This window comes from Phoenix dactylifera, chromosome 14, assembly GCF_009389715.1.
Source record: "Phoenix dactylifera cultivar Barhee BC4 chromosome 14, palm_55x_up_171113_PBpolish2nd_filt_p, whole genome shotgun sequence".
NCBI classification, from domain to species: domain Eukaryota; kingdom Viridiplantae; phylum Streptophyta; class Magnoliopsida; order Arecales; family Arecaceae; genus Phoenix; species Phoenix dactylifera.
Window position 1 is genome coordinate 24005928 of NC_052405.1, and position 17073 is coordinate 24023000.

General features: G+C 37.6%; 1 protein-coding gene across 1 annotated transcript; it reads left to right on the forward strand.

Moving 5' to 3' along the window:
• The first annotated feature begins 1855 nt into the window (after nucleotides 1-1855).
• LOC103721286 (40S ribosomal protein S15a-5-like) lies at nucleotides 1856-15750 on the forward strand. The gene is made up of 3 exons (XM_008811430.3): nucleotides 1856-2167; nucleotides 11127-11287; nucleotides 15492-15750. The coding sequence occupies exons 1-3, from the start codon at nucleotides 2038-2040 to the stop codon at nucleotides 15588-15590; spliced, it is 390 nt and encodes a 129-aa protein (XP_008809652.2). The 5' UTR covers nucleotides 1856-2037; the 3' UTR covers nucleotides 15591-15750.
• The last annotated feature ends 1323 nt before the right edge of the window (nucleotides 15751-17073 follow it).

Below are 17073 nucleotides of genomic sequence, written 5' to 3' on the forward strand. Positions count from 1 at the left end.
GTGAGCGCTCAGGGAGCAGCGGCTCCTGGGCCCGCTGCGGCGTCCGAGACATCACACCCTGCAGGTTCTGCACTGCCTCCGCGAGGGTGCGAACCTGCTGGGCTAACTGGTCGAACTGAGCGGCTTCGACCATCTGAATGGGAGGTGGAGCGGTGGAGTGTTGCTGAGAATGTGTTGGAGACGCAGCGGCCTCCCGGCCGGAGGCGCGAGAGGCCCCGCGACCGGAGGCATTGGAAGCTCCACGACCACCTCGCCGTGCCATTACGATCGCTCTGAGATTCGTGCCCTTCCTCTAGCGCCAACTGTTGCTGGTGGTCCAAACCGAGAACGATTGGCACAGCGGTGTGAACGGGGTTCCGTTTGAGTTGCCTTGGTTGGTGTTGATTGCGCTCCACCTTCCACCGGGAAACCTGCAAGCAAGCCTCGCACCACCACTGGGGTAGTGGGGGCCCTCCGACGATCAAGTCAGAGGAGATTGGAGGAGAAGGAGAGATAATAGTAGCAAGTAAGAGAATGCTCTGGTAGTTCTCGCTTACCCCCCCTCCTCCCCCCAGCCGCATATATACCAGGCTGGGGGGTCTTTCAGGGGGGTTCGTCATCGTGGGGCACGATGGAGCTGCCACTGACACGGCCGTTACAGGGCGTCGTGGGGCAGCGCTGGGTACGGCCATGACAGGGCGTAGTGGAGCTCCGCCTTGTACGGCTGTTACAGGGGATCGTGGAGCAGCGCCAGATACAACCGTTGCAGGGAGTAGTGGAGCAGGAGGCTGCGGCGTGCCTCTGGGGAATAGCCTGTCGTTATCGAGAGATGTCCGACTCGGGGTCGGGCTGCGGAGCCGAAGATGTCCGACTCGGGGTCGGATTGCTGGATCAAGGGGCTGCCGACTCGGGGTCGGGCTGCGGAGCCGAAGATGTCCGACTCGGGGTCGGATTGCTGGATCAAGGGGCTGCCGTAGTCTTCCTGGGCGCGCGTGCCGGTCACGTGGGGCATGGTGGCTAAGTTCCCCCGTAACAGCATGTATCTTGCCTCTTCCTTCTTTTCATCTTCTTTTACCATGCGACACCATAGTTTGCAAATGGGGGGAAGGTTCAAGTAGGAAAAGAGAGAGCATGCTCAGGTAAGTGGGCCAATTTACAATTGAGAGTCTGAGCTGATCACGAGCCGGGCCTCGAGCCTGAACTCTATTCATTTTTAATCGAGTTTCGAGCCAGGCTTATTTATAATTTGATCTTTTCTGTGCCCAAGCCTAGCCAATGATCAGCTCTAGAGGAGAAATATATAACTAATGGGGATTAGATATTTGATTCATTTATCCGTTGACTCATGGTCAAACCGGAAACCCATGACAAAGCGCTCTCTGTAATTCAGTCTAGTTCAACAGTTTTAGAACACACTGAGTGGGTGATCATACGTTAATTTGGACCTGAAATCTTTACTTCAAGGAAGGTTGCAGAAGAGGAGATCGATCTATAATTCCATCGAATTCAGCAATACATACGTTATCTATTTGCATGAGCTAAAATTTTTCATCCTATACACATATAGTTATTGGTACTGTCTCCTTGGTAGGAAACGCAGGGGATTGACGATCAATTGACATAATTTGTTGTGCAAGGAGGTTAGAAGCAGTAGAGCAACTTTACTTTCATGAAGTTAAAATAGATAGTTTTTTGCGGACTTTTACAAATGTATACAAGCTCAGTGGCTGGCTTGCTGCTGGTTGAGGCCGGAGTGCTGGGAAAAGCAAGTATAGGTTTGGCGACAATTCGAAACACCACTCTAATTTGAACTTCGGGCTGGGCCTCAATTTGGGCTCGAATAAAACCATGAACATATATATATAAACCTTCTGCAGGCGAGCTAATAAATCGCGTCGCTCCCGGCATCGCATCCCCCATTCCCCACGGCAATTTCAAGCCGCCGCCGCCGCCGCCCCCGCTCCCCACTTCCGTCTACTCACCAAAAAATCGCGGAATCCTTCGCAGCATCGGAGCGAAGAAAAAAAGGGAAGGAGGAAAGAAGAAAAGGGCGGGGAGATGGGGCGGAGGATACTGAACGATGCGCTTCGGACCATCGTGAACGCGGAGAGGAGGGGGAAGGCCACCGCCAACCTCCAACCCATCTCCACCGTCATGACTTCCTTCCTCAAAATCATGAAATATCGAGGTTACATTCTCACCCTTTTTTTTTTTTACTTTCTTTTTTTCTTCTTTATACTTTTGCTCGCCGGTTGCTGTATTCTTGGGTTTTTTTTTTCTCTCGTTTCTTATTAATTCTTCCGCTGAAATTTTTTATTTCAGATTTATACTGTTTTTAATCGGAGAGTAAGTTGGAAGAATACCGACAATCTTGATTATAAGAGTTAGGCATAAATTTAGGGCTTAGGAAAGTTTGTAACCATACAGATTTTGAAATAGCTTTTTTCACACTTCCTACCTCGGAGTGGACGCGATCATCACTTGAATGACTGGTTCGTGAGGTAGTCTTGCTATGAAAATATTTGGGGTGGGATAATGTGCATGCAAAAAATAGCTCATAGAGGAATTCTTGTCCAATTTATATCACTAGCTTGTGGTTTGTGCTGAAGAGAAGCCTTGTAGGCTTCTTGATTCAATAAGCTTGAAAGCCATAACCAATAAGGTTAGATCAGCTACCATCCAATTTGGCCTTTTAGGCTAGCGATAAGGGAGGTTTCCTACCCTTGGAATGGTATATTAGGCTTTTAGCATGCTCCTTTTTTGGCACTGACATCGCTTTGATCAGGAATTCCACAATGACTTATAAAGGATTGGTGTCCAGTCGGAAGCTGGTTTAAAACATTTTCAAACTTTGGTGGCCTATACCTTGGTAATAAAAGTTGATCCCATATATAAGGGCTATCCCTTATGCGTTCCTGTGCACATGCGTTTGTTCATTCATTTACATGTGTCTGTGCTTGCATTTGCATGTCTTTGCGTGTACATGGGGTATACACATTATATGCTGTCATCCTATGTATATGGTAGGCTTTGTATGGATGATGATATAAATCCTTACATGTTGTAGTAGTAGATGATTCAAGACAGCACATGGAGTGCAATCCTATTATGTAGATGCATAAGTAGAAGTTTCTATATGGGTGATGGATCTGATATTCCATTTTTCCTCCAAGGAGTAATTTGTATCTTCAGACATGCATGTACGAATCAGTGTTCTAGAGTGTAACTGGTTCTCCATGTATTCTTGAAAAGAATCTACACTCAGACACCATGTCATCATCTTTTCCTCATATGTAGGCTGTTTAGTTAGCTGCAGATGAACCACTTGCAACTGCAGTTGCATTAGTCTAGTTGTAGGCTGTGGTAAGTTGCTTATACATCATTTCAATTGCAGAATCAAGTATATGATGGAAATATGCAATCTTGGATGTCCTTAACTGATGTATAACCTCTTAAAATAGTTTGAATTTCTTTCTAATTCAAGTCCTGCGATCATCCCATTCTCTTGTGCATATTCATCATACATGGATTACGATTATCTCTTCTAAAGAGAAAATTTGACTCCATCTACCAAGTCCAGTCTAACAAAAGTAACGTTTCCATACATGTATAGTGGATGTTAATTAAACAAGTAATGCTTCGGGCATTCTACATTGGATCAGCACAAAATTCATCTAGGAGCAAGTTTATGACATTATTCATTCATTTTCCTCTGTAGTTGGTCTTTTAGAACATCCCCGCAAGAACAGAAATATTTCCCTTTTGTTTGTCTCTTTTAGCCAAATGGAATCAAGCTAGCGAGTATCCAGTCATTCCAAAGTTTCTGCGAGCAGCAGATGTATAACTAAATTTAGAGTAACTTTGGTAGGTTCATTTCAGAAATAATTCTCTAAGGAATTGAGTGGCAGCTGGAGAAACATCCTCTTCCCATTACCAATTATTTCCTATTTTTGATTTTTTTCCTGCAAAACAGACAACCAGAAATCAGGATTTTTGTTGAAACCTTGTTATCCAGGCCTTTTTCCCTTGCAATCCAACATTCCTGAAGCAAATATCTACTTGCCCAGCTACAATTTGGTTATCTTAGCTTGTTGGAATTTTGAGATCATACACAAAATTTTTAAGAATTATTTATGATGATTTTATTTTATTCTGAAGTTGGAAAATGAACTTTGTAACAGATACCATAGGAGCTGTCAACTCAAAATTCTGAATTTTTTGGTCATAGTCAGATGCACCAATTTTTTCTCTCTTTTTTTTTTCTTTTTATGGTTGGTTACCTTTCAATAGGCAAATTTTTCCATCAAGCTTAACATGTTGCCAAGAGAATTTTGTGTTCCTTCAAGAAGTTATTATACTGTGTTATAATGATTTGTTTTTTCTTTTTCCCATTGTGATAGTTATGTATTATTTGTTCTATACTGCGGTTTGCTTTCAGTCCATGCATTTGAACCTAAACGATCAAGCTTTGCCCCTAAAAGTTGAATTAGGATTGAAAAAGAAAAGCCCACTCAAATATTTGTTTGAAAAAAGAAAAAAGCAGAAGAAAATGTTTTTCTGACTTTGAATGGGCGAAGTATGTGTATCTTGGTCATACAAAGAGATATGTAGGGTGTTGAAGCTTGCCGGTGGCCAAAATTAGATCTTAAATTTGCAATTCTTTTTTTTATGGTGGATGTTATGATATATCTCGACTTGTGGTGAGCTTCTCATCTCTCTACTTCTTGTTCTTCCCTTTCTTTTATTTCCTTTTGTCTTCTTACTTTATTGCACAAATGCATGCAATCTAGAAAAGTCCAATTTAACCTTGGTTTTTAGCAAATATGACCTATTTCCCCACAATTTATCTACTTTAAACATTCTTTTTGGTATCAGAAGGAATGCCCCTGTTCTGTCAGTAATAAATGTGTTAGAAATATTGAGCAGAGTGGTGTTATAGAGCATGCATATTTAATATGTTGCCTATATGCAATCTTTTTTTCTTATGAGGCAGATGATTATAGTATCCTATTCATGGGTCTCTGCGTTGATCCTTTAATGCATTGTCTTAGACAGTAGGCGCAAATGCTTGTCACGAAATGTGTTTAGCTTAATGTCATGTTATTATGTTGGATTTAGTTCAACAATTTCTAAGCTTAATGGTACTGAAGCACAAATTCATCATCCCTTGCCTCCACAGAGATGGACTTAGTTTCTGAGATATATGGCTAATACACAGATTTATTTGTAGTCATCTTCTTTCCACTTTGCAACCTTGACCAAAATAAATGTGGAGAATCAGCATGCACCAATATCAAATGATGTGTTATCTGCCTCTACTAAGAGGTTTGTCATATATTGATCATAGGGCTCTTTCTTCCTTCTCCTTGTTTTTCTCTTTTGGCGAGTGCAAGTGTGGTTGGTATGTATGTATGCATGCATGAATGCATGCATGTATTTATATATGTGTATGTATGAATGCGTGTACGTATGTATATGTGTATGTATGTAATACGTACATATATGTGTATGTATGTATGCACTTATGTATGTGTGTATGTGTATATCTATGTATGTATGTGGGTGTGTGTTTAGGATTTAGGGTAGGTACGTATGCATGCACACATGCATGGATCCATGCTTGTATGCGTGTTTTTAGTGTTTAGGGTATGTCTGAATGCATGCATGTGTTTATGTATTTTTGCATGTATCTATGTGTTCATGCATGGATGTAACTATTGGGGGGCTTCACGGTAGGGGGAATAGCTTATACCCATTATTTCATCACCTTGAATACCCTTTTTTTTTTAACAAACATACCCCATTGTTCCTATGGTTTTATTTTTTATGGGCTATTTGATCTCTTGATATCTTTTTCATTCATTTAACTGTCCACCTACTAGAAATTCTGTTATCTTGTCTTAGACAGCACTTTTTTCTATGTTTCAGCTTTGATTTACTAGTTGGATTAACTTCTTGAGTATTTATCAGGTTGGTCAAGCTTGCTTACTCTTAACCTTATCCTAGTTACAGCATATCCTTATCTACCCAACTCAAGCAAATATGGTTCTGATCTATGATTCATGCCTTATTATTTTATGATAACAACATCAAATATCGTATTTTGTGTTTTAACTACAGTTTTGGAGCATACAAGCTTACAATTTATGTTATTTGATTAATTAACTACCTTTTTTTTTTACTGTTTTAGTTTCAAATTCTTTTAATTCTTCCTTTTGGCTCCTTAATTTTTGATATGTCTCCTCTTAGTGTTTCTTCATATTTTAGCCTGATTTAAAACTGTAAGATCTTTCGTCGTCATTCACTTGTTAATACTTTACATTTTGGGTGTCTTCAAATCTTCTTATTGTCTCTAAGTTCACTATCCTGGATGCTACTACCTCGTTAATTTGTTGATCTACTGTAACACCTACATTTTTGAGCTTTTCATCTATTTTTTGTTTGCGTTCAATTCATCTAACTTATTGCCTACTTCAGTAGACTGATTATTTTCCTTTCCTGTTGGATCATCTGGAACGAACATCCAGTTAAGTGTGATCGCTCCATCCAACTCAGTTCTAGGTTTTCCTGACTCGAATTTATTTAGGTTAGGTCGATCCTTACACTTACGTAGGTTCACTTGTCTTATGTTCGTTTATTTGTTGTTGCCCATCTCAAGTGCTTTTTAACCCATTTCATGACTTCCTACTAGTACTTCATGGTTAGAGCACTGTCTTCCGAAGATCCTTGAAGCTTTCACTTTTATCCCTTGACTCACATTATTGTATTTTGATCTCCTGTTTTTTTGGTTGTCAATTTACTCTCATTGTGCATACTTGGATCATCCTACTTTTCTTCCTTAGATTCTGAAATCTTTGACACATCTTTCAACTGTTATGGTGCCCTTCTCTGGTTGGCCTCCTAATGGAACAGTTGGGTTTTTTTTTTTACCTAGCTCAATTTTTACTCCATTTTCTCAAGCCGCATGGTGCTTTTTTTACCACCATGCCTAGTAGCCTTAATTTAGTCAAATTTGCTTGTACTTAAGGACGAGCATTTTTATCTGTTTACTTCTCAAGATTACTTATGTGCATTCTATGTTAGCTGTCTTACGTCTCTAGCCTTGATATTCCATAACTAACCAGTTACACTCCATGTGCATGAACACGTTCTATGGTATTTTTTTCTTCAGACTGCTTCATTGTACTGAAATGCTTGCAATGAGAAGTAGCTAGTCCTACCATGTGTGACCGCTATTGGTGTCTTGGTTTGCCTTCACATTGCTTGCCTGCATATTATACCAATGTTTGCTTATGATTTTGAATTAATGCTTTGGAATGGCTAGTCTATCTAGCTGCTAGTTGACTTTGCCAACTAGCTAACTTTATTGCTGGCTTAATTTAAGGTCTTTAAATTTGCAAGGCTTTTTGCCATCTAGCTAGCTTGTAATCCTAACATAACATTGTTCAATTCAAAACGTTCACTTGGACATCTAATTTATTGCTTGAGGCTTGTTAATTCCACATGAAATTATCTGGTTGTGATACATGCTTCATAACACTCATTTCCACATTATTCCCTCTAGATTAAGGACTGATTGTTGTTCTGCCATTGCATGTTTGATTTGTTGCTGGTTGCCCTAGTGCTTCCGATTACTCTCACTTCTTATCATTGGCTGTCACATCCTTTTAGCATGCTGTCATCACCTTTTTGCAGTTCAGCACCTTAGCCATTTTCCCGTCACTCTCTTCCTTTGTTTCTTAGATCCTCTCGTACCTCATGTCCATATTCTACTGTACCTTCTGGTCAGTTCTTACTTCCTGTGGTGAACTACTGGTGTAAGGTTCATCTTGAATTTGAGGTGTTGTTATGGAAAGTATACAAAGCCTACATTAGGAAAAAGGATATACTTAGTATGCTGTCAAAATGGATTGTATGTTGCAAGATTTATTCCTGGGTTTTATACACAAAGACATGCATTTCATACTTCTGATATCTGCTTGGATATAGTATTATAGCGCATATTTTGGCTATTGGAGCATAGCTGAATTACAGGATGCATATCAGCTTGAGAAGGTTGATGCTATCTAATGAAGTTGGTCCCAGTTAGTGGAAAATTTCAGACTGATTGCTGATGCTAACTAAAGAATGGGCAACTTTACATGTAAATTACACTTTTTGAGAAGTTTACTAGGTCACATATCTTGTAATCAGGATTTGCTACCATTACCCTAATTTCTTGGATGGGATGGAGGGTGGTTATCTTTACTTATATGATTTTTAAAAAATTGTGGTCTCTGTCTCAGATTTTTATGAGAGCACGCTTCTATATGGTATTTTCATAGTCAATTTTCCAGTCAACTAGGAAAGAACAGAGATTGTCATTTTGTCCTTGAATTCAAGAATGAGTCCACTCTAGCAGATTGGATATGACAGTTCCATTGCAAAATATTTGACATTTTTGGACATTAAAGCTCAAGGTCACAAGCTCCATCCCCCAAACAGAAACTATTTCTTCTTAACTGATGTTGGTTATCTTTAGTTGGTAAAGAGAATTTCATGCTTGTTGCTATTCTCAGGACGAAGTTCATTTTAGGATGACACTGATTCTTTTAGGTTTTTGTCTTGTAATTTCCTTATGAATTAAGCTAGTAAAGCTTTTTTTTTTTTTTTTTTGACAACAAATCTCTAAAATATATTTAGTGGCTGAGATTATTTGATTGGGGATAGCATTTATACAGAATTTTTGCAAGTAACTTGAAGTTTTTTTCCCTATTTTTGAGAATCGATGGGATTAGTTATTCTATCCGCATGTGGTACTGCATGTGTAAGATAATATTTGAACTGGCTCTTTAACGAAGCATTTATGCCTTATAGTAAATATGATACTCAATATAAGAGTTTTACCATTTTGTACTGTTTCTTCATCAGTATGCTTTTAGACCCCTGGTTGGTTGTCCTGTTTGCTAAGCTTAAATAGTTATAGTTAATATTCTGGGACTTCATGTACCCCACCTTCCGGGGCCCCCTCCTCTCCCCCTTCTCCCTACCCAGGGAAAAAATCCCTCTCTAGTACTCAAACATAAGAAGGGCTAATTCACCCTCTCTAAAAAGGGCTAATGTCAGGTTGACTATGAAGTCTTGAAATATTTGCAAGGTTGGTAGATCAAACTTTTATCCATTTAGCTGGCCACATAATCCACCCTTCACTTCTCTCTTGAGACCTCATTTTGTACTCCTTTCCACATTCTTTCTACTATAAATATGATCTGTAATAGATTGAATTTATCAGGACCTTTGACCTACTTCCAGCAGTTGGATTATTCTGTATCGGATTGCTGATCTTTCAAAAATGATTGGATTCAAAGGTTTAGAGGAAGGTTTAAGTCAACATATTGAGTTAGTCTTAGTTTCTTAGAATAAAAAAAAAAAGTTGATCTAAGTTAAATGTGTCTTGAATCTGGATTGCACTCAGGAAATGTACATGAGGAATGTGCATATGTTGAATAGTTGCTTAACTTCTTCAGGAATCAGGAACACTGTCTGAATATCAAAGCAAGAGAGTTTATTTAGTTGGAAGAACTTGATGATTTGCTCCATATAGTAGGAGTAAACAATGGTATAAACTGAAATCGAAGTCTTAATTTTCTATGTTTTGAGAATTGTCAGTATTGTTATGACTTGCAACCCATTAGTTGGAGGGCATATTGATCATGGTTATGGTGGATGACGTTCAAGGCTTGAAGATATTGGATCACTGTTGTGACTATCAAGAATCTGCGGCAAATAAACATTCTCAGCCAGCTTAGTGAGGTGAAAACAAACTTAGCTGTTATGCCATGTAAGAAAGTTTTGCTCAGTGGTTTGGAACATTTATATGTACCTTGTTTGATCATTAGTTAGACCACAAAAAATCTTGTCATATCTGATGTGAAGGCATTTATGCTGGGATAATCTTCTGCAAGTCAGAGTTTGCTTTCGAAAGAACCGAGCAAAATGTCGAAGGAATCACATCTAATTATAGTTTTAGCTGTGCAGAGAGTGTAAAACCTGCTCGTCCAATTCTCCACTTGATCTGCTTGATCTTGGCTATTGTGTTAAATAACAGAGAAGATCTGTATATTAATGTGTAGCTTCATCATTTCCTGTCCTCCTTGTACATGAAGCGTTCCATGTATCTTATTGTGAAGTTTGTTTTGTATGAATAAATAAAGTGGTCAGAGTTTACTTGCTCATTCATCGATAATGAGTTAAATATTATTCTTGAAGTATACATTATATCTTAGATAGCAGTGCAAGACTAGGTCCACAAGTTCCAAGTTGATCAGGATCTTCTTAAATGGTGTAGATTATTGAGGCTTTGGCCATGACAGTAGGTTTTCTAATATATAAATTAATTTCAACTGTTTGTTAGTACTAAAGGAGAATAGATAATGACCAACACAGAGGAGATGAACAAGTGGCAGATTTGAAGGCTCTGAGAACCTGGCTTCTAGCAATTAAATAATCATCCAACCTCATCAACTATATTTAACGGGAGAAGGTTAGGTAGCCGGACCCCTATTCTGTAACTAGACCGTTATTTATAGCCTGATTATTTTTTAATTTAAAGGACATATATTACATCCCTATATAATTAAAAGGACATGAATTATAGTCCCAATGCAAATAAAATAGAAAATAGAAAAGTAGGTTTTATAACTTATCTCACATCCTCTACCCAAGCAGGGAAAGAGGAAGCCTCTTTCACCCTTCTATCCCCTTTTACTCTATTTCTTTTTCCTTGGAACAAATCACACGTATGGCATGTTCTTGATACTGGTTAGCTATAAGTTACAAATAGAGGTCCTGACTCCAACTAGGATCATTTATGAGAGCAAATGCTCAAAATGATTGTCTGGTATGTTTGAAGTTACAGCTTTACCTCAGATTTACCATTTTAATCAAAAGCTTAACTGATATTTGTAAAATATATCTGATTACCTCTAGAGGAATGTCACTTGGAATTTGAAATTCCACACTCGAGCTGGTGATCTTGCATGGAAATGCTTAACCACTTCTTAGCCTTAGATTCACACATTCTCATTGTGTTCAGGCAAGTTCAAGTCCATTCTGTCCATATAATTAGTTCAAGTTTGCATTTATGAGAATTTGATTATTGTTTGCAGGATATATCAAAGATTTTCAGGTATTTGATCCACATAGAGTGGGAAGAGTCAATGTAGAGTTGCAAGGCAGGGTAACTGATTGTCGAGCACTTACCTATAGGCAAGACATCAAGGCTAAGGACATAGAAGAATACCGATTGCGCATACTTCCAACACGCCAGGTTTGTGTTATCAGTTCATTTGTCTAACATGTCATTTATTTGTTTCATTTTAGGAACACATCGAAACATTCTTTTATTCTTAACTCCTGATTAATTATTGTGATATGTTAAAATCGTAGAATTATGTGGTGTTAGTTTAACTTATCCTGCATCTCACCGGATCTATGTGGTTTTGGCACTTCTAAATAAAACTTTGTACTGGTCTTTCATGAAGAAGAGATGGTTTTGGAGGTTTATTCAAGTACCTTGACATACGATAAATAAAGAGGTCCACAAGGAAAAAAAGCATGAAACAAAAGCAAGGCCTCAAGAAGGTCCTGTCTCTAATTGGAGATTTTCCTCTTGTGACTCCAAGTGTGTCAGAACTAACCACACCATACACATTTATCAGTCTAGAAAATGAGTGGTTAACCTTCTGTTTGTTTTTCTAGATAAATCTCCTGTATTTATTATCCTACTTATGTTACTCATCAAAGCTAAGGGGTTAAGGTCCATAGGGCACCAATCCAGTGCCCCCATGGCAATTTGATGCCCACCTAAAGGGGTTTTATGTTTATGTTGGGTGGCTTGGTCGGTTTGCATAGGTGCCAATAATTCCGATCCATTATCACAAGCCTAAAAATGTAGTTATCCTTTCCAAAACCTCATCTATCTTGAATATGAAATGATTGAAGTCCAGCAAACATTTATCATGGCTTTCTTTTGTATTGTCGGTTCCTGCCTTGCACGCTATTCACCATTATGTCCCTTATGTTTAATTTTACCTTGCTCACAATGGTACTCACAACATTTAGTTGTACATAGCTAGGTTATTTTAACCCTTTTTTAAAGTGTTTCATGGCCAATGCACTTATTGAATTGGTTTGTTTTTTTAATTCATAAAAAAAATTAAACTATAAAAAAAATACTCTTATTTAATGTTCAATTTCTTTTAAAAAGGTTTATGTTGTAGACAAGTAATGATTAAGTTTAAAATTAGTCAAGTTTATTTTTTTTAATTTATTGTTGTTGGTTGTAAGCATTAACATTTGAGTCTTGGATGTCTTTTCACTTTTTTTATGTTTTGGATATCTTCTCAGGCATGGACAGTGTTTATATTTTCTTGTTATCTTTGTATTGAATTCTGTGGCAATCTTGAGTGGGTCTTTGAGTTATATATTAAGTTTATTTGGTGCCTTTTAGTCCTACTATTGGCCTGTGTTGATTAGGAAATTCTTAGAGATGATTTTTAGGTATAATTTATTTTTAAGGTGATTTGTATGGCTTTTTATTGATTTGATTGTGGTAAAGAAGAGAATTTCTTTAATCTACTCAACTCGGACCTCTCGAAAACTAGTAGAAAAGAAGGAAATTGGTGAAAGTAGGGTTCTAGATCCTCTTTTCTTTTATTATCTTTGTGATAAAATAGATTATGACGTCTCTATTTATATTAGTTAGGTCTGCCCTTGCAAATTCAAGTCGGATTCCTTTTTTAGTTGGTAGAGATTAGAGCTGTCCTAAGATAGATATGACTCAAAAAAATAATCGTGAAAAGTTAAAATCCTTATGGAGCTAAATTTTGACTCCTACATCAATTTTGTTTTCAACTGCATTTTTTTAATTCTTTCTGGATTGAGAGATATACTTAGTCAAAGTCTTTTCTAGAAAGAAATTTTTTTTTCTATGATCGGCCCTTTTTTAGGCCCTAACATCATTGTAGGCCCCCAATTGGTGTGTGCATGCAACCCTTGGGGAGTCGATGCACTATCATAGTACTCATTGAGACCTTTGTTTTAGTGGCTAGCATGACAAAAATGGTTGTTGGATGAGAAAGTTATGATCTCTGAAAGTTAAGGTTCATAATTAAATCCTAGATTTGGTGGATCTTGCTCTTGGACCTTGTCTAGGCCTACTGGGTTGGCTAGGATGGTCCACAACGGGCCTGGTGATCCTCCTAGATGATTTATATAAGTTTACATGGAATCTGAAATTTGTTATTTTTAATTCTCACTTGTATTGGATAAGAATTAAAGGTTCCTAGTTAGGAGATGAACAATCTTGGAAGACATTTAGTTTATAAATAAAGCTTTATATTGCCATATCATCTTTTGGACTTATATTTAGCTGTGGCATATGAACTTCCTTTTGCCTTTGGCTCTCTCCTTACAGTTCAAGGGATTTTGAAAAGCACATACTTATATCACTTATAAGTGGCCGAGAAGATCTTTCTCTGATTTCACAGCCCCTATTATATATTGTTTTGATGTTCCTTTGTCCTTTCTTTAGAAACCAAAAATCAGACTGCATTAAAGGATTCTAAAAGCATTAAAAGAAAATCTCTATTAATTTTGGTCATAAAAGTTATATCTCAATCAAGTTGAATTGTTGAATGCACTAAATTAACTTTATTCTTTGTTATATCCATAATATTTAGAAGATTGATATAAATTGCTGACAATCATGAAGTTGACTGGTTGCCTGCCCACTGAACATCATTTTGATCCATCTCATGCCTTTTTTCCTCTAGAAATGATATGTCTTGTTCATTTTAATGAGGGCAAGTAGGTTGATGAGAATATATACCTTAAGGAAAGAGAAACACGAGGATTAGGGCACAGCTAACTCAAGAAGGACATAAACACCGCAAGGAAATCCAATATTTGAAACCACATAGACAGTGTTGCATGGACATGGATATGAGCATTAGATTCACACTGTGTTCAAGTGTCTGCTTGGCAAGGGGAAGAAAAGAAGATACTGGGACATGTAGAAAAGATAATTTTAACTAAATTGTATTTATTTTTAAATATTATTAAAACTATTAGAAGATATTATTTGTTAAGGTCCTTTACTATATGTGTGTGTATATATTTCTTAAACTTCCTAATTAGCTTTGGACTATTCCTATGAAAAGGGATATTTTGCAAAGGTGGTTTGATATCTACGTTCTTGGCCAATGTCTATATAAGGGAAAAGGGGTAACTTTCATATATAATGTCTGTATGATTGGTAGAACTCATTACGGGGAGTGTCTAATTATCCACCTATCTCTAGAAGCTGCACAGGGAGAGAGAGTGAGAGAGAGAGAATCCAGATGTCTGTTGCATATCTGATTAGCGTACATATCTGACATGATTCCTGTAGCCAGACTCGAGTGTCTGAGTAACACAGCATATAGACATCCATCCTTGTAGACAAGTTCCCAAATACATAGTTTGAAGAAGAATAACAACATAAGTCATTTTCATTTGTTCTGGAAGTTAACCCAGCAAAGGTCCGCTGTTTTCCTTAAATGAGTTGTTAAGTGGGTATATATGGATTTACCCTTTTGTGGCTGGACCTTCACAGAAGCCACATTGCTTGTGAACCTGCTAACTTTCTGGAAGGAAAAATCTATTGGAAAGAGATGAGATTAATTACTCCACATATTCATCATTTGTAGTCGCAGAAAGAACATTGTTCATCTAGCATATGAGTAACACTGCTTTCATCTCTAGTTGCTTAATTGTTGTAATGGAAGCAGGTTAAATGGGTTTACCTCGCTCACCACAAATCTGTAGGTTCCCAAAGTAAATCACGCTATATAAACTGTTATGTCTATGCATGCATGTTGACTTTCAAAAAAAGGCCATATATTTGTCACGTAAAAGAACAATAGGGTTTAGTTTTCTTTGGTTTTACATAATATATTTTGTTATTTTAATGTTGATAATATTACTTGTGGCACTACATAGGAGTAAGATTTTGGTATTTATTTGTATTTTCGAAGTTCAAAAGATGCACTGTGGTGTGGCGGTCATGCTTATCTATCTCAACTACCAAGATGATATGTGATTTTTGCTTAATTTAATTGATTCGGGTAATGAAAAGGCAGCAAAGATGATGCTTGCCTTGCACAGATGGACTGCATTAAGTGCAAACTCATTTGTCTAGTTTATGTCTGTCATTGCCAAATTATGTTATTTTATAGTGCCTTTTGGACTAACTGATATGTCTATGTTTTTGTTCAACTTATCCTAATGTTTAGATGCAGCCAACTGTGTTATGCTATGTTAACCAAGCAATGAGTTTAGGGCAAATACTTGAAATGTTGATTGCATATTCTAGTCATGCCTTATGTGGATACTCCGAAAAATATATTGCTTGTAGATAATGATATTGTATTTTCCCATTTAACGATGGGAGAGACGATCAATAGTTTGAATTTGATTTTGCTTTTCTGCAGTGGGGATATGTCGTGATCACAACCCCAAATGGTGTTTTGGATCATGAGGAAGCTATCAGACAGAATGTAGGTGGTCAAGTTCTTGGTTATTTTCATTGACATCTCGTTATTTGTGTTTCCATGCCTATAAAGGCATTTGGAATCAGAAACTCAACATTTATCACCATCTACTACAGCAAATGCTCTCTCTTTCTGTTAGTTATGATGTAACGGTTATCTTTTTCCTTTTTATGCATGGATTTCTTTCCGTTGGTGGAAACTCCAGGGTATGATAACAAGTTTAGATGGACAAATCAGCTTGTTAGAACCACAGGAGTTCGATTTTGAAGATCTTTTTATAGGCACTCTCATGCAAAATTACTTACTGCCATTAGCAACCTCTCATGCAAAATTGAACAATTTAGCAGAAAAAGTAAGGTTTGCTGAATTAGGCCGAATCGCTCGATTCAGGCAGTACCAAACTAACCTAATATGAAACTAGATCGGTTCGTCATTCATATTTGGTTCTGGTCTCTATCAACGAGAAATGATATTGGACCGGCCAAAATCGATGTTGGACCGGTCGGAACCGGTTCTTTATTGTCTGAAACCGGTTTTTTATTGGCTGGTTCACACCGAGTCAATCCGACTTCGAACCGGATTAGGTATGGCCCAGCTGCCACTATCTTATTGGTTCAATCTGGTATTGAATCGATACCGAACCGTATCGGACGCCGACCGGTTCTTGGTGTCCGTTTGTCAAACCTCGAGGAAAACTATAATAGCAATGGAGTTGTTCTTTCAATGAGAAAATGAATGCTTTTGGAATTTTTATGTGAATAAGAAAATAAAAGGGTAGCTGTTTAGATTCGAGGTTTGATCAGAAAAGTTAACGAGCCGGTGCTTAACCTCTGTCGTTTTCATTTTTCCTTTTGTCAAGAAGGAAAAGTCATTCTTGTTGGGACCTACTTATTGCTGAGTCATCACAATTCTTGATTCAGGGCATTAGAAAAATTTATTGCATACTAATTTTTGTTTCCCTTGAAACAATGTCCCAAAAGGACACTTTCTTTCTCTTAATTTTGGTGCTCAACAATTTTAAGGTATGATTGTCTTGGCAGACGGCATGCTTTCTTGATTCATAGAGCCTATAATGCATAGCTGCACTACATCTTTATCTTAATTGGTGAGTGTATATTCTTGCATGCACAAGTTGGTTACATTCACACAATATTTTTCTTTTAAATGTATTTTATATAAGGTATATTATGTTTAATGGATTCTCGCATGGTTCATCAAGTACTACTTGCATGCTGCGACTAATATTATTTATGCTTAAGCCTATCTACTAGTTGGGATTGTTAGTTGTAGTAGCACACTTGCTTGTGTCTATAATAGATGTTTTGTCAGTTATAAGTATTTGTAACCAAAGCAATGATCTGCAGATTCCAATTTTTTTTTGGATTTTGAGATTTAAATTCATCCAAGTCCCCAAGATACATAGCTATGCAGCAATCACCAATTAATCAATTCGAGGAACTTGTACAAACATGAATTTTTTTCTGCCCACACCCACACCAGAGATCGGCAGTGATGCTTGATC

Bases quoted from the DNA above. Each gene is read 5' to 3' on its own strand.
- LOC103721286 (XM_008811430.3), top strand. From the start codon at position 2,038: ATGGGGCGGAGGATACTGAACGATGCGCTTCGGACCATCGTGAACGCG. The intron at 2,168-11,126 runs GTTACATTCTCA...TATTGTTTGCAG, and splicing joins CAAAATCATGAAATATCGAG to GATATATCAAAGATTTTCAG. The intron at 11,288-15,491 runs GTTTGTGTTATC...GCTTTTCTGCAG, and splicing joins GCATACTTCCAACACGCCAG to TGGGGATATGTCGTGATCAC.